Genomic DNA, 27,242 nt, shown 5'->3' on the forward strand with positions numbered 1-27,242 from the left:
TGATTCACTTTCTGAAGCTGAAAAGCTTAAGTTGCTGGTGTTCAGTGGCCGAGTCATGTCTGACTCTGCGATCCCATGGACTGCAGCATGCCAGGCTTCCCTGCCCTTCACCATCTCCCAGAGCTTACTCAGATTCATGTCCACTGAGTCAGTGATGCCATCCAACCATGTAATCCTCTGTCGAATGCCACTGAATACCGAGGTATTTACAAAAAAGAACTCAGAAACTGTGTGCAAGGCTGACTGGCTCTTTACTGCCATTTCCAGTAAAGTAGAATGGTGACAGCGAGAGTTGACCACGGTGCCCACCTCTCTGCTAACTACACAAGTTTATATGCGCACAGTTGACAGACAAACTGATGGAGAAGGGTGTTTGCGTGATCTAATCACTCGCGCAAACCCTGAACAGCTCTACCAGGAGCCCGGCACCCAGAGACAGAGCTGGCTTGCACTGTGTCACAAATGGACTGTGGGTGATGCTGGCCAAATCATGGAAGATATCCAAGCCTCAGGTTCCTCACCTATAATGTGCAATAACGATGCTTGGAGGATGTTGTGAGCGTTCAATGATGTAGACAAGAGCCTGGCATAGTCCTTTGGGTGTAGTGGACACCTAGTAAATGGCTATTTCTGTTACTGTAACTAACGGAACACATGGCCATCCACAGTGTGGGGGACCCAAGGAATATGCTGGGTCGGCCAAAAAGCTCATTTGGGTTTTCCTGTAAGATGTTATGGAAAAACCTGAACAAATGTTTTTGGCCAATTCAGTACTATGCTGTCTTGATTGTTTTGTTAGATAGAGGCCATGTAAATAGCTTTTAGCCTGTGTACATGGAGTTGAGTGAAGGCTGCGTGTATGTGTGTGTGTGAGTGAGTGAAAGAGATAGACGATGATGAGAATGGAAAGACGAGAATATGTACAGGTGAGCAGAGGATACCAGAAGAGAAGGGAGGAAAAGCTTTCAGAAGAAACACGTACATCTTGTTACTAGACTATAAGCTATTTGAAGGCAAGGCCTCTGCTTTATTTCATTGCACTTTTAGCCCTGCTTTTAGTCACTATTGCATGCTCCATCGGAATCTGCCACAACACCTGGTACCCAGCAAGCACTCAGCAGACAGTCCCTGGACTGGGTGCCACCCTCCCAGCTGCAGGTGTGGCTGTGACTAAACACAGGAAAGGAAACCAGCGGGGCGGGGCGGGGTGGGCACCTGTCAAGCCGAGGCTCTGATAAGCAGAAGCGCCCTTTGTCCCGGAGTTGAGTCACTGCACCACCACTCTGGCGCACTCTGACAGGTTCCACTCACGCCAACAATGACATGAGGTCATTCCCCCAACAAAACGATAAATCCCAGGTGGAGGCCCCAAATCTTAATGCAGGAAATGTCAGCCTCTGCCCTAGGGAACCGATCAGGGCATGAAATATTTTGCCATTCCACCCTGGATTAGGCATCGCACATAACCTGCTCCCAAATCCTCATGACAACCCTTTGGGGGGTTGACAGTCCTAGCTTATAGGTGAAGATCCCCTGGAGGAGGGCACAGCAACCCACTCCAGTGTTCTTGCCTGGAGACTCCCATGGTCAGAGGAGCCTGGCAGGCTGCAGTCCAGGGGGTCACAGAATCGGACACAACTGAAGCGACTTAGCACCCATAGGTGAAGAAAATGAAATTCACAGAGGTTAAGTAACTTGCTTGAGGTCAGATATCCACCAGGTTTCAAAACGAATGCCCTTTGCAGGAGAACACATGTACAGAAAGGTGCACACACGTGTGCAGCTCCATACATTTTCACAAACTGAGCTCATCCGTGTAACCAACACTCAGTAAACAAGTCGCCTGCACTCCTTTCTCTTCACTCCCCTCCAACGGTAGCCCCTACTCTCAGCTCTCTGTGAGTTTCGCCCAGAAAACTCTACGATGATCTCTTCTTCCAGTGAATTCTTAGACTTTTCTTATGTGTATCTCTCATCTGGAATTTCCCAATACTCCCTTGTAGTGTCAACTATTTATTCTTTTACACACTTTTTCTTTTTTAATTACAACTATAAACTCCTTGAGGCCAGCATTTTTACGCTTCTTGACATTCCCCCTAATACATTTGAGAGTGAAAGTGAAAGTCGCTCAAGTCGTGTCTGACCCTTTGCGACCCCATGAACGATACAGTCCATGGAATTCTCGAGGCCAGAATACTGGAGTGGGTAGCTCCCCTCCTCCAGGGGATCTTCCCAACCCAGGGATCGAGCCCAGGTCTCCCACTTTGCAGGCGGATTCTTTACCAGCTGAGCCACAAGGGAAGTCCTTTTTGGTATGGAGCAACTACTCCCCAATCTATGTACCTGACAGTTATTGTCTGTACATCTGACACTGTTTCCAGCACTTTATCTGATCTCACTTAATCCTCCCAACAACCCAATAAAGTAGGTATTGCAATTATCTCCCTTTGACGCATGACAAAACTGAGAGGTACAAAGAAGTGACCGGCCCAAGGTCATGCAGGCAGGGGTGATGGAGTAAGGTTCAAACCCAGGCATCGTTACTCCAGGGCACACAAGGACTGGAGGCCTTTCATTACCCTGGTTCCCTTTTCATAAACTGTTTACTAAACAATTGAGAAAGAAAATCGCAAAAATCACACACTTAAAAGTTCCGCAAGTTTTCACAAAGTGAAGGCACCTGGGTAATTCACACCCAGATCAACAGACAAGATGGCCCGAAGCCCAGAAGACCCCTTCATGAGCCCCTCAGTCACCCCCAGGTTACCTGCTGTCCTGACTAGTACATTAGGAGTTCATCTGTTTTTAATTTTAATTCTAAAAAATGCATTCCTTTACCTGTAACTATATAATTGAATTACACAGTACACCTCTTTATAATCATGAGATTTGTTCATTTTGCTGCAGGTGGTTTTATACAAACACTAATTTGCATTTCTGTGATGTATTTAATTGTGTGAATGTGACATAATTTACCCATTCTGGTGTTAATGGACAGTTAATAGATTCTAGATTTGAGTAAGTACAGCTACTGCTTTTATGAACGTTCTTATACATGACTTTTGGTACATATGTGCCTTTTGAGCATACATATCCAACAGTGGAATTCTTCTGTCGTGAGGTATGCACGGTGACCATACCAATTTACATTCTTATTCAGTGTTTGAGAGTTCTGGGAGCTCTGTACCTTTGCCACTGATACTATTATTTTCAGTTTAGCTATGCTAAACTGGCATTTTCAACACATTTCAACACATTGGCTCTTAGGGAAATGAAGAAGGGGAAATCTAGCTATACCTGGATGTTCTCCAATAAAGCTGACAATAAAAAGGTACAATAGGCCATGGACCCCTTAAATTATCGGGCAAAGGCTGCTCTGCAGCTGTGTCTAGGCATGATAATTGCTATCTTTTCTACTGGTAGCTATAATAACGAGCACTGATCATTTAAATGGAAGAGCAAACAATACTTTGTGTGGAATATTGTTTAAATAAGAAGCACTTCTAAAAATCAAATTTACCCTGTAAAGTCAATCTACAGGAACACTGTTATTACTGGAAGGGTGTCTGGGGGAATCGTCTCAAAGATTGCTCTCTTAGACCCTTCATGTTTCACAGAATAGGAACACAGGCCAACACTAACAAGAGAGATTAAAAAAAAAAAAGAAACAGAAGCTACAACTCCAAATAGATCTAAGATGGTGCAGGCATCATGCATGCTAAGTCACTTCAGCCGTGTCTGACTCTTTGTGACCCTATGGACCGCAGTCCGTTAGGCTTCTCTGTCCACGGGATTCTTCAGACAAGAGTACTGGAGTGGGCTGGCATGCTCTTCTCCAGCGCATCTGCCCAACCCAGGAATCGAACCCATGTCCCGTCCGTCTCCTCCACTGGCAGGCAGGTTCCTTACCAGGAGTGCCACCTGGGAAGCCCCAAAGACGGTGAGCCGTGCATGTACTGCACTGATGCAATTATAAAACTAGGTGTTGCGGGCTGCATTTTCCAGAAGTGTTTTCAGAAGCTGTGGTATTGTCTTCAGCATGACCCAAGAGCTGGCAAACCTTTATTACTCAAGGTCAACTGGGTTTGATTTTGCAAGACAATCAAAACTTACTTGGAGTGAAAGCTGGTGAGTTTCTATAAATCTCTTAAAAAGAGAGAGAGAGAGATAATACAATATAGTAGTTAAGAGTACTGACTTTTAGAGAAATCTGGATTCTAACTGATGCTTGCTGGCACGATCTTGAACACAAAACAGCCTATTTGAGCCTTAGTGCCCTACGGTTAAGAAGGGACTAACATGGAACAAGGATATACTCTACAGCATAGGGATATGTAGCCACTATTTTTTAGTAACTTTAAATGGAGTATAAACTATAAAAATATTGAATCCCTATGTTGTACACCTGAAAATAATATAATGTTGTAAATCAACGATATGTCAATTTTTTTAAAAAAGAAGGGACTAACCGTCTCTCTGATTGATGGGTGTGACTGGTAAATGAGATCATGCCACTGAAGCTATTACAGCTTTAGCTTTTATCATTACAACTAAGGAAGAAGAATGACTTTTGCCTGTGGAATGTAAATTGATTCTGGAAGAACGTGCCAAACAGAAGTGTATGAGTTTTATGCATTAGCATAGTCATTTGTGAGTGTCAAGACTTAAACTGTCTCTGGATTTATGGAACGGAGCTCAGACCCAGAAATGACTTTTAAAAGAACTCTGAGCTTACAGAACACAATCACAGAGTCCATGGACTACGACAGCCGGGGTATTTATTCACAGGTGTGCTTCCTGGTGTTGCACAAGGCCTTCCACTCATGCTCCGAGTTCATCGTTAACAACCCACGGGAGGTGAAGGGGGCCGTGCACACAGGGTGACCTGGGGGCAGGGAAAAATGAAAGAACTGATGGAGGAAACAGACATTCTCAAGGGACAATCAGATTTACCTAGAGACATGTTTTCCCCGTAGACAAATACTCTGAGCGACTCTGGGAGGATTCAGGACAAGAAATCCTCCCTAGACAGGCAAAAATCAGAACTTCAAAATTCAGAAGGGCTGGTTTCTAGGGTGGTGCTTGCCAGGTAGAACAGGCTGATATTCTAAAAGGAAAGCTTTATTTGATTCAGCAACGGGCTGAGCGACCTTTCCTTATGTTTGCCCAAAACTTTTACTCTGCCTACCTTCGACAGGAATAGAAATCAGTCATCAAAACAGCCACAAAATTGTTACCTTACCCCTGAGCCTCAGTGTCTTTATCCATAAAATGAGACAACTCATACCTACCTCACAGTCCTGTGAAATTAAATGAGAGGTCATGAAAAGCACTCATTATAGTGTCTGGCACATAGCAGTTGCTTAATAAGTAACAGTTATTACTATTATTGGCTTTAAACAAACAAAAAAAGAGATGCTAAATATTTGAATTTTGAACTATTAGGAAGATAATAATCTGTATGTTCAGGGAAAAATTAGGTCTAGTCTGGATAATCCTAGAACTTGCTGAATCTTTGTTTGAGCTGTCACAGCCTGAATGTATATTTTCTCAAAATACATTCTCTATACCTTTTGGTTTATTTACATATATCACACAATTTTACTTAGGAGAATTTTTTTAAAAAATCACTTAATCAATTATAAAACTATTCATACATTTCTGGGTCTCATGCCCTGCAGATCGGAGCGTTTCCTGGAGTTGCAGAGCTGGAGAACGGCATTACACTGTGAAGTGTGCTTTCTGTCAACCTTCTGGACCGTGTATGGAGCTCAGGGATCCAGATCTTCTCGGATCATGGCTGCGCCTGTGGGCACAGAGTCTGTGGAGGAGATACTCTTCAGAGGGGAAAAACAGGAACTGTTCATGTTGTCATCCCTGCCACTGTCACATAACAGACAATGTGCATTTCCTACAGAAAGTCAGGGATACTGTGCCAAGCACAGAAGGAGACTGGGTCACAGGTGTTGTTGTTTTGTTTGCGAATCCCCCACACTGATGACCACGTGCACATTTCAAAATGATGACTCAAATGTCCATGGTCACTCTGGAAGAGCAATAAATCAAGAGGCCCCATATTCAGGGCCTGAATTGGGGTGGAAGACCTGTCCTTTGGCCACTCAGAGAATTCACCTAGCATCCATGGGCCTCAATCTCCACACCTGTGAGTGAAGGAGCTGTGTGAGATGATCCAGAATTGGTTTTGTCTTTAAAACCCTAGAATTCATCTTCATTCTTCTACCTTATTACTGTGAAATAAAACAGGGTAAGCCACCTCACTTCCACTAGAATGAAGGATACGACATTGCTTTGATGAGACTGCAAATAAAAGACATGATAAACTGTGAATTCGTGTTAAAGATAGAAATATACACAATGCCACCCTGCAGTCGATAAGAGAGAGCTGTCTGCTTACCATATCACATGTCTGCTTGTCACACGCTTTTTCTCTCTCATCTATGGCAATGATCGAAAAATAGTTATGAACTCTCAAAATGGCTCATTTAATTTCAATTTAAGAACTGTCAAGACTAACCAGAGCTGCAGACAGCGCACCTCCATGGTCAACAGGTGAGTAACGGCAGCCTCAGGGCAGGTGGTGAGGTCTAAGCTATACAGGGCTGAGAAATCCAGTTACTTACTTGACTCTTTGCGACCCCATGGCCTGTAGCCACCAGGCTCATCTGTCCACGGAACTCTCCAGCCAAGAATACCGCAGTGGCTTGCCGTGCCCTTCTCCAGGGGATCTTCCCGACCCAGGAGTCGAACCTGGATCTCTTGCCTTGCAGGCAGATTCTTTACTGTCTGAGCCACCAGGAGTCTAATTGGCCTCTAAATAGCTTAAGTATCCAGGTGTTGTTCGTGAGCTAATTGTGGCTAACATTTACTGAGTACTTATTAATACCTGGCCTTAAATCCATGAGCTAAGTAAATGTACGTATAAGTGTATGTGTGTGTGTGTATATATATATATACACATACATATATATATATATATATAAAATCTCATTGTATGTTTGATTATCAGCCCTATTTTGTAGGCCAGGAAACTAGGGCTATGAAGGCTCAGGTTCCTGGCCATGCTAATGCTACTCAACCCAGTTGTGTTGACAGCTCTTTCACAGTGGAGATGCATAGGACATCTCCTGTTTCCTTCCTTCTGTGCCTTTTTTCCTGGTCCAGTTACTCACATCCTTTTCTCTCGAGTCCTGAGAGACTGGATGGCTCAGGAAGGTTGATACTTGATCTACGTTTAAACTTTTTAAAAATGCCTCTGAACATGAGATGGTTAAGTGACTAGATGTGTTACCCATGATCATGTTCATGTCATGTTCATCCACGATCATGTCAACCGGTGCCACTGACACTCCTACAGGGCCTGTTATGTGTTGGGCGTGAGTCCGTGTGTTTGGGCTGAACGGCGAGTGTGCGTAAAGCAATGGTCAATGGTCTCTGCTCTCTTCTCCTCCCACCACCCTCCACAAAACTGGAATAAAAACCCTGATACTCAGGAGCATCAGATGTCAAGGGCTGTTTCTAATTCTGGAGGGGCAAAGGAGAAAGGCTGAAATATTTCTTACTGGAATTAAAAAAATGATAATTTTTAAATTTCTACCACGTGCCAGGCACTGAGAAAAAGCTTTTTCAGGCTGGTCTTTGCTTCTCACACAAATCCTATGAGGGTGATGCTATTACTAATACCACATAAAGAGGAAGAAAAAGCAGCACAGAAAGGCTGAATAACACGCCCATGCATCTAGTTAGGAAGTGGCAGAGCTGAGATTTAAGAGAAGCTGAAAACATTTGTAAAGAATTTTGTTGGGACTTCCCTGGAGGTCCAGGGGCTGAGAATCTGCTTTCTAACACGGGGGAAGTGGGTACAATCCCTGGTTGGGGAAATAAAACCCCACGCGCTGAGGAGCAACCACGCTCGTGCACGCAGCAGCAGCTGAACCTGCAAACCACAGCTAGCGCGCCTGCAGGCCGCGAGGGAGGGCCTCGGGCTACGGGAAGACCCCGGGCAGCCAAACAAATAAAGACATTCTTTTTTTGAAAATTTTGTTAAAGTGGTATTTGTTCCTGACAATTCTTAAAGAAAAAAAAAGGCAACTCCCCAGGAAACCCAAGAGATTGCTTATAGCTGATCTTCTCTGAAACAAACTGGCCAGGAGACATCAGATAGGAAAATACCCTATCCGCATAGATAATCTTTGCTGTGTCTAGTCTTGTAAATAAAGGAGTGGGCAATTTATATCACCCAGGGAGACATAAGAGCCTTATGGCTTGGCTGCGTTTTACCGCGACACAGTATTTCCTGTTTTTTCGCCAACATAGCATACCACACGGTCTCTGCTTAAGTATGTGAATAAGCAAAGTGGCCGTGTGTGTGTGTGTGTGTGTGTGTGTGTCTGGTGTGTGTGTGGGGTTGTGTGGTGTGTGTGGTGTGTGTGTGTGTGAGTGTGGGGTGTGTGTGTGGTGTGTGGGATGTGTGCATATGGGGTGTGTGTGTATAGTATGTGTGTGGGAGGTGTGTGTGTGGGGTGTGGGATTTGTGTGTGTGTGTGTGTCTGGTGTGTGTGGGAGGTTGTGTGGTGTGTGGGGTGTGTGTGTGGTATCTGTGTGTGTGTGTGTGGTGCGTATGTGTACTGTGTGGTGTGCGGTGTGTGCGGTGTGTGTGGTGTGTGTGGTATGTGGGATGTGTGCATGTGGGGGCTGTGTGTATAGTATGTATGTGTGTCTGGTGTGTGGGGGGGGTTGTGTGGTGTGTGGGGTGTGTGTGTGGTATCTGTGTGTGTGTGTGTGGTGTGTGTGTGTGCTGTGTGCTGTGCGGTGTGTGTGTGTGTGTGTGTGTCTGGTGTGTGTGTGGTGTGAGGTGTGTGGTGTGTGTGGGATGTGTGCATGTGGGGGCTGTGTGTATAGTATGTATGTGTGTGTGCTGTTTGTGTGTGTGTATGTGTGTGGTGTGTGTGGTGTGTGTGTGTGCTGTGTGCTGTGCGGTGTGTGTGTGTGTGTGTGTGACTCAGGCAGTGCACGCACAAAGCCCACGGGCAGACCCTGCACCCGAGGCGGCCGCGCCTCCCTCCCCGCGGGGGAGAGAGGCTCCGTGAGGGTCGGTCCTCGCCTCCGGGGCGAGCACAGTCTGGCGGGGTCCACGCTCCCAGCCGGGCCGAGCGCAGCGCCCGCGTCCGGGCGCGGGGGAGAGAGGCAGGCGGGGGCAGCCGTGCAGGGGAGGGCTGTCCTCTGCCAGTAAAGGGGTCTCTAGGCGCAGAGCCGGGAGGGGAACTTTACCTGCCCGTATTCTCTCTGTATATACCCCTTCTCAAAAGAAACTGAAGCTGCTTTGGCTCTTCGAAGCTACTCATTTCATGCTTTCTACTGAAATTTAATGAGCAGACCCCCCCAGCCCCTAACCCTGCACACTGCAAGTTCACTGAGACCAAAAGGAGCTGCACCTTCCAATCCAGTCTCTCCCGCTCGCCTCCCGCACCTGGCTGATGGAGGAACATCCATCACACCTCCAACCCAAGGAATTCTTGCTCTTCCCTCCCGGCGTCATCTAGACCTGGCTTGCCGTTTAAAGTCACATTGCTCCTGGCTGTTTTCTCGTGTACTGGCTCGCTCTGTTTCACAGCGCAGGGGCGCTGTGATCATAACTGTATGGGTTTACAGGAACCCACCAGTCCTTCTGAAAATTAGGATATCTTTCTGGTGTTTACAGCAAAGAGATTTCTGGAGCCGAGTCAACTTTTTGTGTACTCGTAACCACATTTTGTCACCAACTCTCCACACCATGACTCAACACTTCGGGTAAGAATTCTATTGAAGAAACATGTCTTTGCTTGTAAAGCCTGGCAGTCAAAAAAGGAGGACACTTACCAGCAAATTAATTAAAGAGACACAGCTCAGGTCCTCACTGCCCTTCTGGTCTCTGCCTCCTCTGCCTCTTCATCTCTTTCTCCCCTTCTTTTTCTATTTTTGGCCACCACTTCCATTCTATATTGTTTTTGTTTAGTAACTAAGTCGTGTCCAACTCTTTGCAACCCCATGGACTGTAGCCTTCTAGGCTCCTCTGTCCATGAAATTTTCCAGGCAAGAATACCGGGGTGGATTGGCATTTCCTTCTCCAGGGGATCGTCCTGATCCAGGGATCAAACCTGTGTCTCCTGCAATCAATGGCAGATTCTTGACCGCTGAGACACCAGGAAAGCCCTCCATTCTATATACTATCTGCTAAAATCTCCTTTCAGAGTCTTGGTTCATTTCATGGATTCTGACACAAGAGACTAATTGGTCCAATTGAGGAAAAATAAAGTCTAGTGAAGGAATACACAGATCAGTGACAAGAACCCAGGGTTTTTTGTTTTGGTTTTGATTTCTTGCAGCATATTTTGAGTGTAGACTGGGATGATGCTAGAAAAGAGAAAAAGCGGGAGCAAATCTGAAGACCCTTGAGGGCAGAGGCTGTGATGCAATCCCTTTGAACCCTCTTTGGAACCTAAGTCAGTCACACAACAGTATTTACTGAGCAGCTTCCACGTGCAGAACCAGCGCTGAACAAAACGCACTGGGTACACGCCTCAGAGAGCCCTCAGGCTCATACCAAGAAAGAAAATTAAATGAGAAAAATGAATAAATAGGTAATTACAAACCACAGTAAGTATGATGAAAGAAAAGAACCGACCATCGGGGAACGTATGCCCGGGTCCTGATCCAGCCTGGGGGTCAGGGACGCAGAAACAGAAGCCTGAAGTCTGAGCAGGAGTTAACAGCGTTGCAAGTTACAAGACAGCCAACAAAGCAAAGGGCTTTCCCACTTCTAAAATGACTGCAGTACCACTTCGTGTGTGGGAGAGACATGAAAGAAATCTCAGGAATGTCATCCAAATCTTTTGCTTTACATGTAACAGAGTTGAAATCCCTGTATGCGCTGCCCAAGGCCCCTCCAGCTAGGAGGAGGGCCCAGGCTCCTGGTTCCCAGTCCGGAGCTCTACAGCAACAAAAATAGTGGTTTCAGCGGCCACAAAGGACTCAAAGGCTACCGGAGGGGGCAGCCTTTCCCTTCCCCAGGGGATCTTCCCAACCCAGGGATCGAACCCAGGTCTCCCGCATTGCAGGTGGATTCTTTACCAGTTGAGCCACCAGGGAACCCCAAGAATACTGCAGTGGGTAGCCTATACCTTCTCCAGGGGATCTTCCTGACCCAGGAATTGAACCGGGGTCTCCCGCATGGCAGGCAGGTTCTTTACCAGCTGAGCTATGAGGGAAGCTAAGTGCAGTGATGGCCAGGACTCGGAGATGTAAAGATCAAGGGCTTATCCCACATCCAAATGGTATGCAGTGGGTTCCCCGGGAGGAGGATATGGCAGCCCACTGCAGTGTTCTTGCCTGGAGAATCCCGTGGACAGAGGAGCCTGGCGGGCTACAGTCCATGGGGTCGCAAGAGTCGGACATGACTGAGCGACTAAGGAGAGATGTAGGGGGTTGGGGGTTAAAGGTTTTTCAGCTTTTAATAAAAAAAAGGACTCAGTGCTGCTTCTGAAGAATGACTTGATAACAGTGCAGGTTTTTTTGTTTTTTTTGACCAAAAGGTATTTGCAAATCACGAACAAAGAGTGAGCCAGGCAGATAGCCTCATCTGCAAGCAAAGTGCAAACAAGGGTAGGAGTGATAACAGCGCTAATAGCAGTGTGGCGATGTGACAAGTCAATCTGCAGTGACAGTTAAGGTCTAGAGACTTCGTCTATCAGCCCAGCGAGAACTACAATTAGCCCTAAACTCAGATCCCCCCCACCTCCACCACCAGATGACAAGCATCATCCCTGACTGACACGCGGGGCAGGTGCCTGGGAAGCCTCCTCGGAAGCCAACTCCACCTAAGCACCTTTCTCAGCAGATTCCCTGTTTCCTTTCCTCTGCGTGACACCAGGGGAGAACGAACGCCACTACTTATCCTTCCTGATTGGCTTGAGGATAGCTCTCAGAACAGAGGTCTCATTAAAAAGGGGAAAAATAGATCCTACTGACTAGAGATTAAACCTCAATTCTTCCCCCGCCTCACACCTCTTCAAGGGACAAGAGATTGGAACGGTCACTCCAATCAAAACAAAATCTCTCTCTGCCTTTCCGTGATTCTTAGCCCCTGCTTTGCGTTGCCTCTTTGTCTCTGCCAAAAGGCTGCTTCACTGAAACACTGCAGAGAAAAAAAGACAAAACCGTTGTCCCCCCACACCAGACAATGAAGTCACCCGCACTCAGCCATCTCCAATGTAGGCAGAAGACAATGCCCTGCAGAATTCTCAACCTGTTGCTATAGTAGCAGAAAGAATGTGACTCCAGCAGCTCTGCAGAGATTCATATCCAAATCCCACCTGCTCCCAAAAAGCACATTAACCCTTTGCTGTCCCTTTCCAGGGGCAGAAACACCTGGAACGAATCCTAAAGTTTTCTAGGAGCTGGATGTTACAGTCTCAACATTCACTCACCCGTTCATTTATCAAACAGTCATTTATTTTGATTCCGTTAGGCTGGTTCCTAGGTTTTCACTGGGAAACCATACAGACATAGCCCTTGGTGCTAAGCAAGATGGGGAACAGGATATTAAATCACTGCTCAAAGAAGAATATACTCTGCGGCATCAGGGTTACAAGGGAGACACTCCTTTTCCGCAAAGTCATCACCAGAATGGAAACAACCTACCCAAGAAACTAGCTGGAACATTAGTTGTAGCAGACCCTATATATTGGAGACAACTGCAATTCTTTGATAGTTTATGTCTGTTACTTTGTCAAAAATACCACTAGCAGGGCACATTTCAGTCACATCAGGCCTCCTAAAGAGCATTAGTCCAAATGAGCTATTTACTCAAATCAGTTGTCCAGATAGAATAGAAACTATTTGTCAGAGAACACTGCACGCAGTTGCTGAGCCATCACCAGGGAACAGAAATAGCAGGTGAGGGCTCAGAAAATACACAAAAGAAACACGGTCCTAAGGACCCTGGGAGTGTCCCGTAAACAGCCCTCATCCCGATTTATTTCTGGGGTCAAGAGAGTCACAAAGAAACCTCAGGAAATACAATTTAGAAATGACCTCTAATCCTGCTTACTTTCTCTAACCTTGTGGTATGGAATCTCATGCCATTGAATACCTTCCTACTAGACTTCCTTGTTTCCCACGGACCATAAATCCCAGAAGGGCAGGGTTTCTTAGGAGGATAAACTCTGTAGGTAACGATATACTCATAGGTACTCTTGTGAAATGAGGCAGCATCGAAAAACCAAGCAAAGCTGAAAAACCAAGAAGATGGGTTACTAATCTTGGCCGGCTAGTAAGGCATGGTCTCAGGGAAGTTACATAAACCTTTGTACCTCAGTTTCCTCGGAGGTATTTTTGATACACCACATTGATGCAAAGACACGCGGATTAGCAGCAGTGCTGGGAATAAAGTACTCCGTTATTATGCTTAATAACACTGTAAAACGGACTCCCCAAGTGGCTCAGGGGTAAAGAACCTACTTGCTAATAGAGGGGAGAGATGCGAGTTTGATTCCTGGTTCGGGAAGATCCCCTGGAGAAGGAAATGGCAACCCACTCCAGCATTCTTGCCTGATAAATCCAATGGAGAGAGGAGTGTGGTGAGCTACAGTCCATGGGGTCGCAGACAGTCAGACACGACCGAGCGACTAAACAACCACAACCCTGTAAAACAGGGTCTTGTCCTGAGACCCTCAAGCATCTTTTAGAACGCTGGCTTCTGAGCTCAACCAGAGGCACGGGTACAAGTCTTTCACAGAACCTATCAGGGAAAACGGACCATCCAGGAAGGGTCCTCACCCAAATCTCACTTAACCACTGCATTGCTAAGAGAAGGGTTTAGGGACAGAAGGAAAGGAATGTTACCCACCATTCCAGTTTTATAAGGATCGAGTAACTGGCCACCACCCTCACCCACCAACAGTGTGCCCTGAGGGGAATTCAGGGTGGAGTAAGACAGGAAGCATTCTGGGCTTTGGATATACCAGCCCCTAGATCCGTATAGAAGTAAAAAATTCAGTGACTCCCGGATTCCTGCATCTTGCCATACATAGAAAAGCACTAAAATCATTAACTTGAGATGTCTGTTCTGTGTGATTAGCAGTCATCATTGGATGTTTGACTACACAGTTTTGTTTTGTTTTCCAGCAAAAAAAAAAAGAAAAAGATTCATGTATATTCTGGCTCCTTCCTGACCTCTTCAGAGCAGCTCCTTAGAGATATCTGAGAGGCTGTCTCCCAAGCTAAGGTAAGGTCCCCAAACAAAACTGGACTCACAACTTTTACAGGGTGCATTTTCACTTCAGTCGAAAAGAAAGAGGTCCCAAGTGTTCAGACTACATGGAAACCAGTATTTTTGCCTAAGAAAAAAAGTGATGATAGCAAAGGGATGTGTGTGATGTAAAGTTATGACTGCATTCAAACAATGCCCGTCCTGGAAATCCAGGGCCAAGGACCACTCCCCTACCCCATAGCCTTTGCATTTTGGACTACAGAGCAAGAATGGAAATGGGAGCATTTTGTTGGAATTCCAGTGCCATGTCTGTATCTGCCAAGTTTGAAGTTCCTGCAGGAATTCCTTCCCTTTAAAATTCCATAGGCTAGATCATAGTAGCAGAGAGTCTGATGCTTACTTCCACATTACAAGGAACTGGCTGGCTCCAGAAGATGGACACATTCTGCCTCCTATTACCCTGAGATCCCGCTATGACTCCACCAGCTTTTCAAAGCAGGAAAAAGAACACAACCCCCACCCCCGCCCACACACACGCCACTCCTCCACCAAGGAAGCTTAACTGTAATAGTCCTGATTCATCACCCCTCGCAGTATCTCTGCCCTTTGTCCCATGACTTTACGCTTTCTCCTTGCCAACATACTTTTCCCCACCCTTTGACGATGGACTTGGCCATCTGACTTACATTGCTCTCCAGGAGGTAAACATCAATGACATAACCAGAAGACTGAAATGAGTTTGCTCGCTGTGGTTTGTGCTCTTGTATCTCTGCCATCGCCCTGAGAAAAGCGTGCCCAAACTAACAGCTGGTTCCAGGGCGGAGGAGGAGGCACACACAGAATAAAGCCGTTCCCGAAGCCCAGACAAGATCAGGATGATTCTCCTCACCCCAGCCTACAGTCATGGGGTTAAAGCATACTGCTGTATGCCACTGGGATTTTGTGGTTGCTTGTAACACGGCATTAATACATCAATAACTAACTGATATATCCACCTTAGCAAAAATTAACCTGCAGTTTATGAATTAAAAATTTGCTTTTTATTTTTTGCTTTGTTTCCTTAATACATAACAAGTCAAGGACCTCTGATTGCTCCCATTACACTACAAGGTCCTCAAAGCAGGGTCCCATTACACCCCCAACACCCAAGATTTATATGCATGAAGTCCACACCACGTTCTAAATCCCAGGGGATACAAGGATAAACAACATGCAATTACAGCCATCATCAGCCTGCACCTGTGAACTTTTTCCCAGGTAGGAGCAGGTCAATGTTCTTTTGCTCAAAGGTGATTATAAGGTTTACTTTCGCAGCTAGAAGTATACCAAGTCAGTGGTGAACTCTGAACCACTTGAGTGGTCTATGCCTAAACACAGGTGAACTGGAATCGTAACAGCTTTCAGTAATGGAAGTAATTGACAAGACCATTGGATAAGTAGCTTTCGATCTTACCCAATCACCAGAGCTTCTCAATTACAGATTCCTAGCTCTGATCTGTAGATATTCAGTTGACTACTGTGGTACAAGGCCCAGGTGGCTGTGTTGTCTAGAAGGTCTCAAAGTAATGCTGACAAAGATAAGAATTGGGACCCCCCACCCCCGCTCCCACACCTCATAAAACCCCTCCATCCAATGACTGAATCTCTTATGCTGAGTCTCGCTAAGCATTTGTGATGACAATCACAGACCCAAAAGTGGACACTTGAGGGGCTATTTCCAGAGGACCACGCATATCCATCAGTTAGTGTTAGCATAATAAACCACCCCACAACTCAGAAGCACAAAATAATAAGCATGAGCTACCGCTCATGAGACTATGAACCTGGATCAGTTTGTCTGATCTCTGCTGGACCCGCTCATGGGTCTAAGGTCAGCTGGATGGTCTAGGATTGCTTCATCCACATGTCTGGTACAAGATCACTATCAGCTGGGGTGACAAGGGTCTTAGGGCCACAGCAAGTGAGTCCAGGAGTGTCCCTATGGTGACTGGGCTGGATTCCAGGGAGCAAGCAGAAGTTTGAGTAAACTCCGGGAGTTGGTGATGGACAGGGAGGCCTGGCGTGCTGCAGTCCATGGGGTCACAAGGAGTCAGACCTGACTGAGCAACTGAACTGAACTGAACCAGAAGTATGTGAGGCCTCTTCAGACCTAGGCTGGGGACCAGTAACGAGCACACCTTTCCTTCTGCAGATGTTATGGCCAAGGTCACTTGGGAAGCCAAGCAGACTCAAGAAACAGACTCCACAGCTTGATAAGAGAAGCTTCAAAGTCACATCACAGGGGCAAGATCCAAAGAGGGAAACAACTGGGGCCATTATCTGCAGTCACTCTATTACACAACCTAATGAGAAAAAAAAAAATGGCTCTAGCCAAATGGGATTTCTAAGTGCGGGCCGAAGTTTTTGCCTTCATCTCACAAAGTTCTAAAATCCCCAGGCTGAAGTTCCTTCTGACGTTCCTCATTTCTAGCCCTGCCTGCGAGTGCGTGCACACACACACACACACACACACACACACACACACACCTTAATCCTCAAGATCTTGGTCTCAAACGAAAGCAAAAGAAATCTATTTACTCTCAGCACATTTTATTTTATCCTTTGAGGCTTTTAAAGACGAGGCTGGGTCGCATGCCACCCTCATGAGGATTTGCTCAGGGCAAGTCTTTCTGCGACGTGTGTTCCTCGTTCAGGCCGCACCTACGGATGAAAGGCGACTGAATGATCACCAGGGTTACAGCCTCCAAAGGACCCCGCGACATTAACACGAGGAGCAGCAATGCACAAGAAGTATTACAGAAAAAAAGGGAACACCCAAGAGCAGCAGATGGCCTTGAGGAGCAGGAAACTGGAGCTCCCTGAAGATTACAGGCTGAGGCTAATTGTATTTCAGCCACCAGCTGCCAGCGAAGCCCTCTTCATTCCCACCTCCCCCTTGGTTACCCTTGCCCTGTGACTGTTTAAGAAACGCAGTAAAGTACAGTGGCTGAGCTACGGTTTTTCCAGTGGTCATGGATGGATGTGAGGGTCGGACTATAAAGAAAGCTGAGCGCTGAAGAATCGATGCTTTTGAACTGTGGTGTTGGAGAAGACTCTTGAGAGTCCCTTGGACTGCAAGGAGATCCAACCAGTCCATCCTAAAGGAGATCAGTCCTGGGTGTTCATTGGAAGGACTGATGCTGAAGCTGAAACTCCAATACTTCGGCCAGCTGATGCGAAGAGCTGACTCATTGGAAAAGACCCTGATGCTGGGAAAGACTGGGGGCAGGAGGAGAAGGGGACGGCAGAGGATCAGATGGTTGGATGGCATCACTGACTCAATGGGCATGAGTCTGGGTAAACTCCGGGAGTTGGTGATGGACAGGGAGGCCTGGCGTGCTGCGGTTCACGGGGTCGCAGAGAGTCGGACACGACTGAGTGGCTGCACAAGACTGGCTGAATCCACAACTGTCTTCCCTGGCCCCGCCCCTCGGATGTGTGCAGCAGCTATCAGAGCATCCCTACCATTAAGGTGCTGCTTTCTGTGTTTTAGAAAAATCAGCACGACCTTTCGGGGCACTCCACTCAACTCCTCTCCACACCTGCTTGTGAGGTCTGGGGCAGCGGGAGGTGCTAGAGGAAAGAACTGCAGACCCCAGAGGACACAGGGAGCTGGGCTTAGGCAGTGCCTGAAGGCTCTCCGGAGAACATGCGAGAGAGCAGACACTGCTCCAGTGCAAGGCTGTCTCAAGTGCATGGTTTGGTTCCCGTGTAATAGTCAGCTTTCATGCTGCTTGGTCGGAGCACTGCTTCAAAGACTAAGAAACAGGAGTGGATGAAAAACACAATGAAATAGGAAGTGAGAAATTCATCATAAAGATGCCTCAGAAAAGCCAAATTCAAGAAGATGCCGCACTCGATCTATGGCGAAATTCTAGTAAGTTCTCAAAGTGTTTAGAACAGGCCCTCTATAAGAAGAAATGTTATCCACACTCTTCAGATCTGTAATCTATTCGCGAGCACTGAATCTGGGAGAGGAGGAGGTTTGGTAAGAACGGTGACATTTTTATACCGTAACACTTAGCATCCAAAGCGCAAACGCCTATGAGAGTCAGAATAGCTATCGGTTCTGTTCAGTCCACAGGTGGCCTGGAGGTGCGTCTGTGTTTTTAATCACAACTGTAAAGAGTCACCAACTGAACCTTGTGTCACCAGGTAAAATCACCACAAAGGTACCCACCCAGCCCCCATCTCTTGTTCCCTTGCCACAGCATAAGTGGCATTCTTGGATGCCTTCTAACGGGCTGGTTGATTGGACTTCAGTCAATCTGTGTGTTTGATTAATTAGCCAAGGGGAATCCGGAACTGCACAAAAGCAATCTACTGGTATTATCACCACAGGAACATGGATAATGACAGTGATGACTAACTGCTGATGTCTGTTCAGCAAAAGCCATCCTGTATTTTTCTGAAAAGGGGTATGCTATCTAAGGGGTATGCAGTGGGGTATGCTATCTAAGAAGGAGATAGTCATGCTGCCTGTACCCCTCCCTACTTCAGCGCAGACACACACACATACACACACACACACACACACACACACACACACACACACACACGGCAACGTCACCCCCTTCTGGGCACAGTACTTTTCAGGACTATCGTTTCACTACTCCTCTAAAAGCCTAGACATGCTAAGTACAGGGTGCTCCTTATACAGGCTCCTTCAGTTGCTTGCAGAGCAGGGCTGACAAAGAACCTGGGCTGCATTTGCAGACACCTGAATACCAGTCAAAATCTCACACGAGTCTTGGAAGTGCTTCTGATTTGGGCAATTTCTACTGCAGCTTTCCTTGCCATTCTCCTACAAAATCACTTAGCTCATCATCTCCACACTCTAATTTAATCACGGTGGAACTCCTCATGGCTATTAAAAAAACAGCGTCTCAAATATACTGGTGAAGTATCAGAGCTTCCCAGGTGGCTCAGTGGTAAAGAATCCCACTGACAATGTGGGAGATGCAGGAGATGTGGGTTTGATCCCTGGGTCAGGAAGATCCCTTCGAGGAGGAAATGGCAACCCACTCCGGTATTCTTGTCTGGAGAAGTCCATGGACAGAGGAGCCTGGCAGGCTACAGTCCACAGGGTCGCCAAAGAGGTAGACACAATTGAGCATGAAGCACGCCCAGTGTAGCATCAAAGTCACATGACACACAAATGTTGTCTTTCCTACATTTTTCTTGAAATCTCCTTAGGTATTAAAGTTCAGGAAAGGCAGGGACCCAGAGGCAGCCGCTTCGTTCCTTTGCATACCAGTGCAGTCAACGGCTTGTGTTTAGAATAAATATTTGGAACTCAGAAGCCTGAGAACAATGCAGCGCTTGATTGCTCTGAATTACTCTCTCATCCCCAGCAATCGAGGGAGAAGTCCTTGGCTCCAGCTCCATGCAAAAAACCTTTTTCCCAACCTCCTCCATTTGCCTCTCGACTCTCCCCTCAAGAATTCTCCACACACCACACAAAGGTCTCAGCTTTCTCCCCGAAATACCACATGAATCCCACATTGAACATCTGACTTCTCTCTTCCCAGAGCACCGCAGACTTAATCCAACACGTCCACGTTCAGATATCCTTAACAAGACTGACTTATCTTCTAACCCTTTGACCCACTTACCTTCTAATCCTTTGACTCAAACCTTTCTGCTGGCATCTTTCATTCAACACTGAAAATAGGGTTTTCCGTTTACCAGATTTGAGAGGAAATGTCATCTGAGTCTATTTTAAAGCTATGCTAACGATTCAGCTACATTTCAATGAGTCAGGGGTGCCCATGAATTAAAATGCCTACAATTCTTACCCGCCTTTCATTCTCCAAAAACCTATTTGGTAAGCAATGCTGTTTTCTTTCCTACAGGGGCCAAAAGGTAAACTCGACTAACCAGAAGTAATAAGAAGGTGAAATGTTGCTCAAGGCCCGGCTATCAGATTACAAGTTCTGATCAACCCTGCTGGAAGAAGACTTGCCTTTGTCTTGGGACCACTGAGAAGGAGCCATTCAACCCAACCAAACAGCTCCGATTCTATCCGAAACGCTCCCATCTTAACCACGACGGAGAAGGAAAGCCAACACCAAGAGCAAATACGATGAATGAAGTCCCACTGCTGGCAGCCCTTACCATGGGGGGCAGAGGCCCCCTGCGGAGCCCTGCTGGGGCTCAGGCTCCTCGTGGGGTGCTGGAGGGTGGCGAGGGGTCCAGAGGTGGGAGCGGGTAGAGGTATGCCGCGTGCATGCTGGAACAGGACTCCCAGCCGCCTGCCTGCAGCCTGTCTGCCACTCCGTCCTCCTGTCTGGGTGGGAAGGGCCAAGATGAAAAAAAAAAACCCCTGCAGGTTACTCACTGGCCTTCCCAGGCGGGGCGGGCGCACCCAGGAGGAGGGAGAGGCCGGGGCAGACAGGGAGAGTCTTCGGAGATCTTGCTTCTGATTTCCTTTGTGAATACTTCCGGAATTTTAAACTCTATCTGCACAAGCCTGGGTACTCGGGGAGGCAGATAACACTTGGGAAGTTAGATTTCAAGAGCTCAGTGCAAAGCTTACTTGGAAAAGGCCAGGCTTTCATGCACACACTTTCACATGGAACCCTGCAATTCGTTTCTCCTCTGTCTGAGCAACAACCCTAGCACAGAAAAGGAGAGGAAGGGGGCAACCTCGGTGCAGGGGCCTGGAAAGGCCGTGACTGGGCAAGCCTGGATGCAATTTAGAGAATGAATTTCTCTTTTAGGCTCTCAGTTTCAGAGAAGGAAGATTCCTTGCCTTGTATAAGAGGCACATTCTTGAAACAGGTATCAGAAAATCAAGATTTAAGGAATGGAGGCACGTGGAAAATGCAAGAACTTGTTACCTGAGAGCTTGGCTGTTGATCAGTCCTGAAATGAAGTCTTTCATAAATGGAGAGGTCCTGCAGTTGACCAAAGGCTTAATTTTTTTATATACCATTTCCAAAACTGATGTGCCACGAAATGTACTTCTGCAAGATACTAATAGGTATAATAAAAATAAAAAAAAGGAAAATGTGCTGTACAGGTTTCTTTACTGTAGTTGTTTAGTTGCTAAGCTGTGTCTGACGCTGTGATCCCACAGACTGAAGCCCGCCAGGCTCCTCTGTCCATGGAATGTCCCAGGCAAGAATACTGAGTGGGTTGCCACTTTCTTCTCCAGGGGATCTTCCCAACCCAAGTATCAAACCAGGGTCTCCTGCGCTGTAGGCGGATTCTTTACCACTGAGCCACCTGGGAAGCCCGCAGCTCCTCACAACCTTTAACATGCAACTATTGTGAATCTCCAACATCAGGCCTTAAAGTGTCACGTGTCATTTTCCAGATGTTTTCTACTTGGGACGAGGGGATCTTTGAGGTTCGGGAAATACAGAGATGGATTACTGGCATACTTTTCTACCGCTCTGCTACAGTCTGAATATTTAAGTCCTCCCAAAATTCACAGGCTGGACTCCTACGCCCAAAGCGATGGTGTTAGGAGGCGGGGCTTCGGGAGGTGCTTAGGTCATGAGGGTGGAGCCTCATGAATGGCACTGGCGGTCTCTCATAAAGGAGCCCTTCCTCCACGTGATGATACACCAAGAAGTCTGAGACTCCAAAGAGGACCCTGACCTGATCTCAGGCTTCCAGCCTTCAGAACTACGAGAAATAAATTTCTGTTGCTTATAAGTCACTCAGTCTGTAGTATTTTGTTATAGTAGCCTGATCTAACACACCTTCCTTTTTCTTTTTTTAATTTTTTAAACGTAGAGAAAAATTCATGACAAAACATTTCAAGCAATAGGTAAGGATATAAAATAAAAGGTAAATATCTGCCTATTCTAACAACCAGCCCCATTCCCCAGAGACTAGGAATTTCTTATGTATCTGCTTCAGAAATATTTATGCGTGTAAAGCACATATGAATAGCCTTTTACAAATAACACAACCAAAAAATAACACAACTGGAATTAAAGTATACAGTATATTTAATTTAATACTAAAGTATACTAAAGTGCTATGGTGTACGGCAGTCCGTGGGGTCGCAAAGAGTCGGACAGGACTGAGCGACTGAACTGATGATGTGTTCTTACATATTCAGGATTTTCCATAACAGCATGCAGAATGGCTACTAGCTATGATATGGAATTCCTGCTTTACTAACCTGCTTTACTAACGGATCCCTGATGTGGGTCACAGGACTTTTTGTGTGTGACTCGATGTCAGAATGCCCACTTCCTTTCCCAGCTCGATCTAAACCCCCAACTTGACACCTGCGTACGGGATGGGGAGGACCCGAAGACTGAAACCCGTCACCACCAGTCACTGTGAGGACCAGTAACGATGACAACGACACCTCAGCGGCCACTCTGCACATTCTTTAACGCTTTGCACTTGTTAATTCATGAAGCCTTACTCTCAACAATCCTATGACGCGGGGCTATTACTAGCCCCATTTTCAGATTGAGACAGCCATCCCAGAGCGCACGCCCAGCACACAAGTGCACAATAAGTGCTGGTCCCATATGTCCCCAGTGGACTTCAAGGTTCCTTCTTCATCGCAGGAGAATTCCGGGATGAAGCTAGGAGGCTAAGAAAGTAAAGTGAGAGTTGACTTTAAGCGAGAACAGACCCTGAGAGGGAGAGCAGGCAGAACCGAAGAGGAGCTGCCGCCCTGACTTTCTTCAGCAAGCCGGTTATGTGGTTCAGTCGCTCAGCTGCGTCTGACTCTTTTCGACCTCGTGGACCACAGCACGCCAGGCCTCCCTGTCCATCACCAACTCCTGGAGCTTGCTCAAACTCATGTCCATTGGGTCGGTGATGCCATCCAGCCATCTCAGCTGTCACAGTCAGCATCAGCTGGTGATGAGGGGCATGCAAAGGAGGGGGTGGGACAGTCACTGGGGGAGGAGGAGTTTGAGCCGTAGCCCCTGATTTTCATCCCAGCTCCATCTTCCCGAGGGGAGGAGGGGTTTTCTCCTCACTCAGGTCAGAAGAGTCACCGCTTTGGTGCATGATGAGTGTCTCTTATCTGTAAGGCTAATTTTATTGTAATGAGAGCATCACGAACAACAGGTTACATTCGGACACGAGAGATTCCTGACTTTTCCCGCCTTTCTCTGTCCACTTCCAGGATACTTATCACTCAAAAAATGCGCAGCTTCCTGTCAGTCTGGAGGTTCCTGTTTTTCTTTATCTGCCCAAGGACCCCGCTGTTTACAAGACACCGTGATCACCCACCACCTGGCCCCTGGCCCCATTTCTCTGCTCGTACCTAGCTACCTGCTGGAAGGCCTGAAGCTCTATCCAGGAAGTAAACATGATGCTGGCAGCCCTGATCTTTGCCACAGTGCATTCCTCACGGTGGTACTAGAAAGTGAAGCCCATGTTCCCTTAGAAATAATGGAACTGGGAGTTTCGTTCCAAAACCTGTCTCTGGCTTCCTATACATGCGAGATATAATAAGATCTCGTAAAATAGGAGATACAACAAATCTCATTGAAATTGCAGAATGATGTTCGTGAGCTCAGAGACTTTGAGAGATTAGCCCCAACGATCCTTCCTTTTTACTGATCAGTGAATGAAATAACATTCAGAAAATGTGTGGGTCACCTGTGGGCATGTACCTTGTTACACTGTCTCAGTCATAAAACAACACTTAATGTGCACAGGGACACCAAGATATTCTATAGGTATTGCACACACAGAATATACAGTATCACAAATCTGACACAATGTTAGTACACAAGTTAGAACAAGCATCAAATATTTACTTAGAAATAACTCGTCTCACCTCCTTAGAACTTAAAGGTCACTTGAGAAGTGATTTGACTGATTCGCTTCTCTTAGAAAAACTGTCTAGGGATATCGGGAATCAAACCTCCTTAACTCTCTGAATCTATTTTCCTATAAAAGCCAGAGACCTGCAGCATCAGTCCCCTGGGTTCCTTCCCCTTAACACAGCTGCAGAAGCATCTCTATGGTTTGGGACATCACTCTGGGCCTTAGCTTGACTCCAGGTGCTTGGATCTGATTCTCCTGCCAACCCCCCTCTCTCTCTGTTCCCCATCCACCCCTCCCAGCAAGGAAAGCCTAAAGGTGAGCTAAGTCTCAGAGAGGCCAGCAGAAAGAAGGAAGGAAGAGGAGAGACACAACTGGCTGCATGCTATGCATTTTACTCTAAGGGTTAAAAGAAAAAAATGGACAAAGACCCTAGCTTCTTCCCTCCTCCCCTCTGACTCAGACCCAAGGCTAGATGGTCGCTTTCAGCAGAGTACCAAGAAGATGGTAGGAGCTTATGCACTGGGGGGCATTTTTGTCCGCTACCCTGGCCTACAATTTAGCATCATTTTCATGGCCAATGCATTCTTTCTTATCCTTAATTATATTCAGCAAAGACGGTCCATCTAGAAAGAAGTCCACACCAGGCGAGGTAGCACAGCCCTCCTCTGACAGCGGCACACATTTAAAAGACAGAAATGTTTGCTTTGGCTGGTGCGGGGTCAGGAGGGCTGCGGGGAAGGAACCTGCTTGATGGCACCAGAGAGAGGACATGGGCCCCAGCTCGGCTACGTAAACTCTGGTCCCGTCCCAGGTGGGGACTCAGCTTCTTGGTCTCTTGGGTAAGGATAATATTATCTCCCTCACGAGGCCGCGACTGAAGATTAACCCAAGGAGCACATAAAACATTCTTTAACCGGCAGAGTTCCAGGTAACAGCATGAACACTGGGCAGTGAGCATCACTGCTCTAAAGGTGTCAGCGGTGGAGCATGACAACCGCTTTAATAGAGGAATGATGTGGTTTCTGTGGTTCGTGACCCCTCAGCCCGGAGTCTACTCAGCTGTTGCCCCCAGGTCCATCAGAGTAACTAGTAAATGAACACAACTCCAGTAGGAAATGGACCAGCTTATTTTCATGTGGACACTGATTTTTTTTTTTTCCTTCATTCCTTTTGATTTTATCAGCTCTTCTGAACTACTTCCTTTTGGCAGAATTGTTTTAAAATCTTTTGTTATGGAAAATTTCAAACATATATAAAAGTAGAGAGAAAACTGTAACAAACCGCCAGGTAGGTATCACCAGCTTCAATAATTATCAAAGCATTCAAATGTCGTTTTACCCATACCCCTACCCGAATGGAATAAGCAAATTCCAGTATCATATCATTTTATTCAAAAACATTTCTGCATGTATATCCAAAAGATAAGAAATAGGTTTGCAAGCATACCCAAAAATGTTACATCAGAAAACTATAATTACTTACTATTATCCAATATCTAGTCAGTATGAACATTTCTCCAAATATCAAAGATTTTTTGGTTCCTTATTCAAATCAATCCTGTAATTAGTTGACAAATGTTGCCTTTTTAAATATAAAAGTTCTAAAAAAAAAATAATAATAAATAAATAAATAAATAAATAAATAAATATAAAAGTTCTTTTTTCATCTTTCCATCTTTATTTTCTTTCTGGCAATTCATTAAAGAACCTGGTTCTTTTGTCATGTAGATTGTCCCACAATTAACATTTTGATGATACTGTGATTTAACAAGTTCCTCCACCTCCTGTATTTCCTGTGAATTTATAGTTAGATCTAGGGGTTTGCAAATATTCAGATTTAATTTCTGGATAGGATAGTAAATTGATAGGTGGTCTTGTGTCCTTCCATCGGGAAGCAATTCATATTGACTACCCCTGGTTTTGTGAGCTTAGCAACCATTGAGAATCAGGGCCTAGTTGTAACTGCATAGAGATTGGAAAATGGTTATTTTTTTCCCCATCATTTCACTCATTACTAATTCTTATTAACTGGGTGCTATTATTATTAAAGGTTTACATTTGCCTGAAAGTATATATTCCCCACCTCTGCTTTTGGCCATGAGGTGTTATGTTAGACAATATATCAGTTCCTTTCTATCTATATATTTTATTAAAATCTATTATACTGAAAAGATAACCTAGTTTAAAGAATACTCTGTTAGATTTCTGAGGAAAACAACTGGGAAGCACTATCCAGAAACCTCCACTCCAAGGGGAGAGAAATCACAAGTCCACAGTACATCATTCGGATTCAAACTTGATTCTTGTGAGCACATTTTAGTCAAAGTTTAACAGTTTTACACCCAGTTTTTTCATCTATAAAATAGGGATATAATACCAACTTTGTGGATTTTGTGAGGATCCATGATAAAGTATGCAAAGAGCCTGTTCCGGTGTCCAAAAAAAAAGAAAGAGTAGATGCTCCATAAAATGCAGTTACTACTGGTTTCAGCGCTGTCTCCCCCAGACCCAGCAAGATTCTGGCTGACAGGAGTCATGCAATACATGCTGGATGAATAAATAAAGGACTGCTGGGCTTACTTTGCCCCACGTTGATGATGGCTTGAAGATGCTGAGAATATAGGAATGAATGAAACTAAGTCTCTGCTCATTAATTTACATTTAGTTGTGTGAAGGAATGGAGATGGGCATTATTTGTTTCAGGATAATTATTCTGGTTGGCTATTTAGAAAATAAGTACTGTTGGTAACTCACAGGGTGGGACAAGAGAGCAGAACAGGATCAACTCAACTCTCACCCAGACACATGAGAAGACATCAATTTTCTCCATGAGAATGATAAGCCAGTACTATTATTACCCTTGACTTGGCCTGAAATGCACTAAACACTTATCTAGTACACAGGGCTCAACTGTATCTTCCCAAAAGACAGGCTGATGTCCTAACCCTCAGAACCTGTGAATGTGAGCATATTTGAAAATATAGTCTTTGTAAATGCAGTCTATTTAAGATGAGACTTCCCTAATGGCTCAGACGGTAAAGAATCTGCCTGCAATGCAGGACACACGGGTTCAATCCCTGGGTCAGGAAGAATCCTTGGAGAAGGGAATATCTACCCACTCCAGTATTCTTACCTGGAGAAGTTCATGGACAGAGGAGCCTGGCGAGCTACAGTCCAAA

General features: G+C 45.9%; 1 protein-coding gene and 1 long non-coding RNA gene across 2 annotated transcripts in view; one reads left to right on the top strand and one right to left on the bottom strand.

Annotated features, from left to right (window-relative positions):
- Positions 1-6,268, top strand: part of LOC136172472 (uncharacterized) — an 83,298-nt gene extending 77,030 nt beyond the window's left edge. Inside the window, exon 3 of the long non-coding RNA XR_010664027.1 lies at positions 5,682-6,268. This is a non-coding gene — a long non-coding RNA (uncharacterized lncRNA). The remainder of the gene's footprint in view (positions 1-5,681) is intronic.
- STON2 (stonin 2) overlaps positions 1-27,242 on the bottom strand; it is a 158,616-nt gene that overhangs the window by 39,354 nt on the left and 92,020 nt on the right. The window contains 3 exon segments of the mRNA XM_065941909.1: positions 20,423-20,482; positions 20,485-20,505; positions 20,508-20,594. Coding sequence (XP_065797981.1) covers positions 20,423-20,482; positions 20,485-20,505; positions 20,508-20,594 — 168 coding nt within the window.

This window comes from Muntiacus reevesi, chromosome 7, assembly GCF_963930625.1.
Source record: "Muntiacus reevesi chromosome 7, mMunRee1.1, whole genome shotgun sequence".
NCBI classification, from domain to species: Eukaryota; Metazoa; Chordata; class Mammalia; order Artiodactyla; family Cervidae; genus Muntiacus; species Muntiacus reevesi.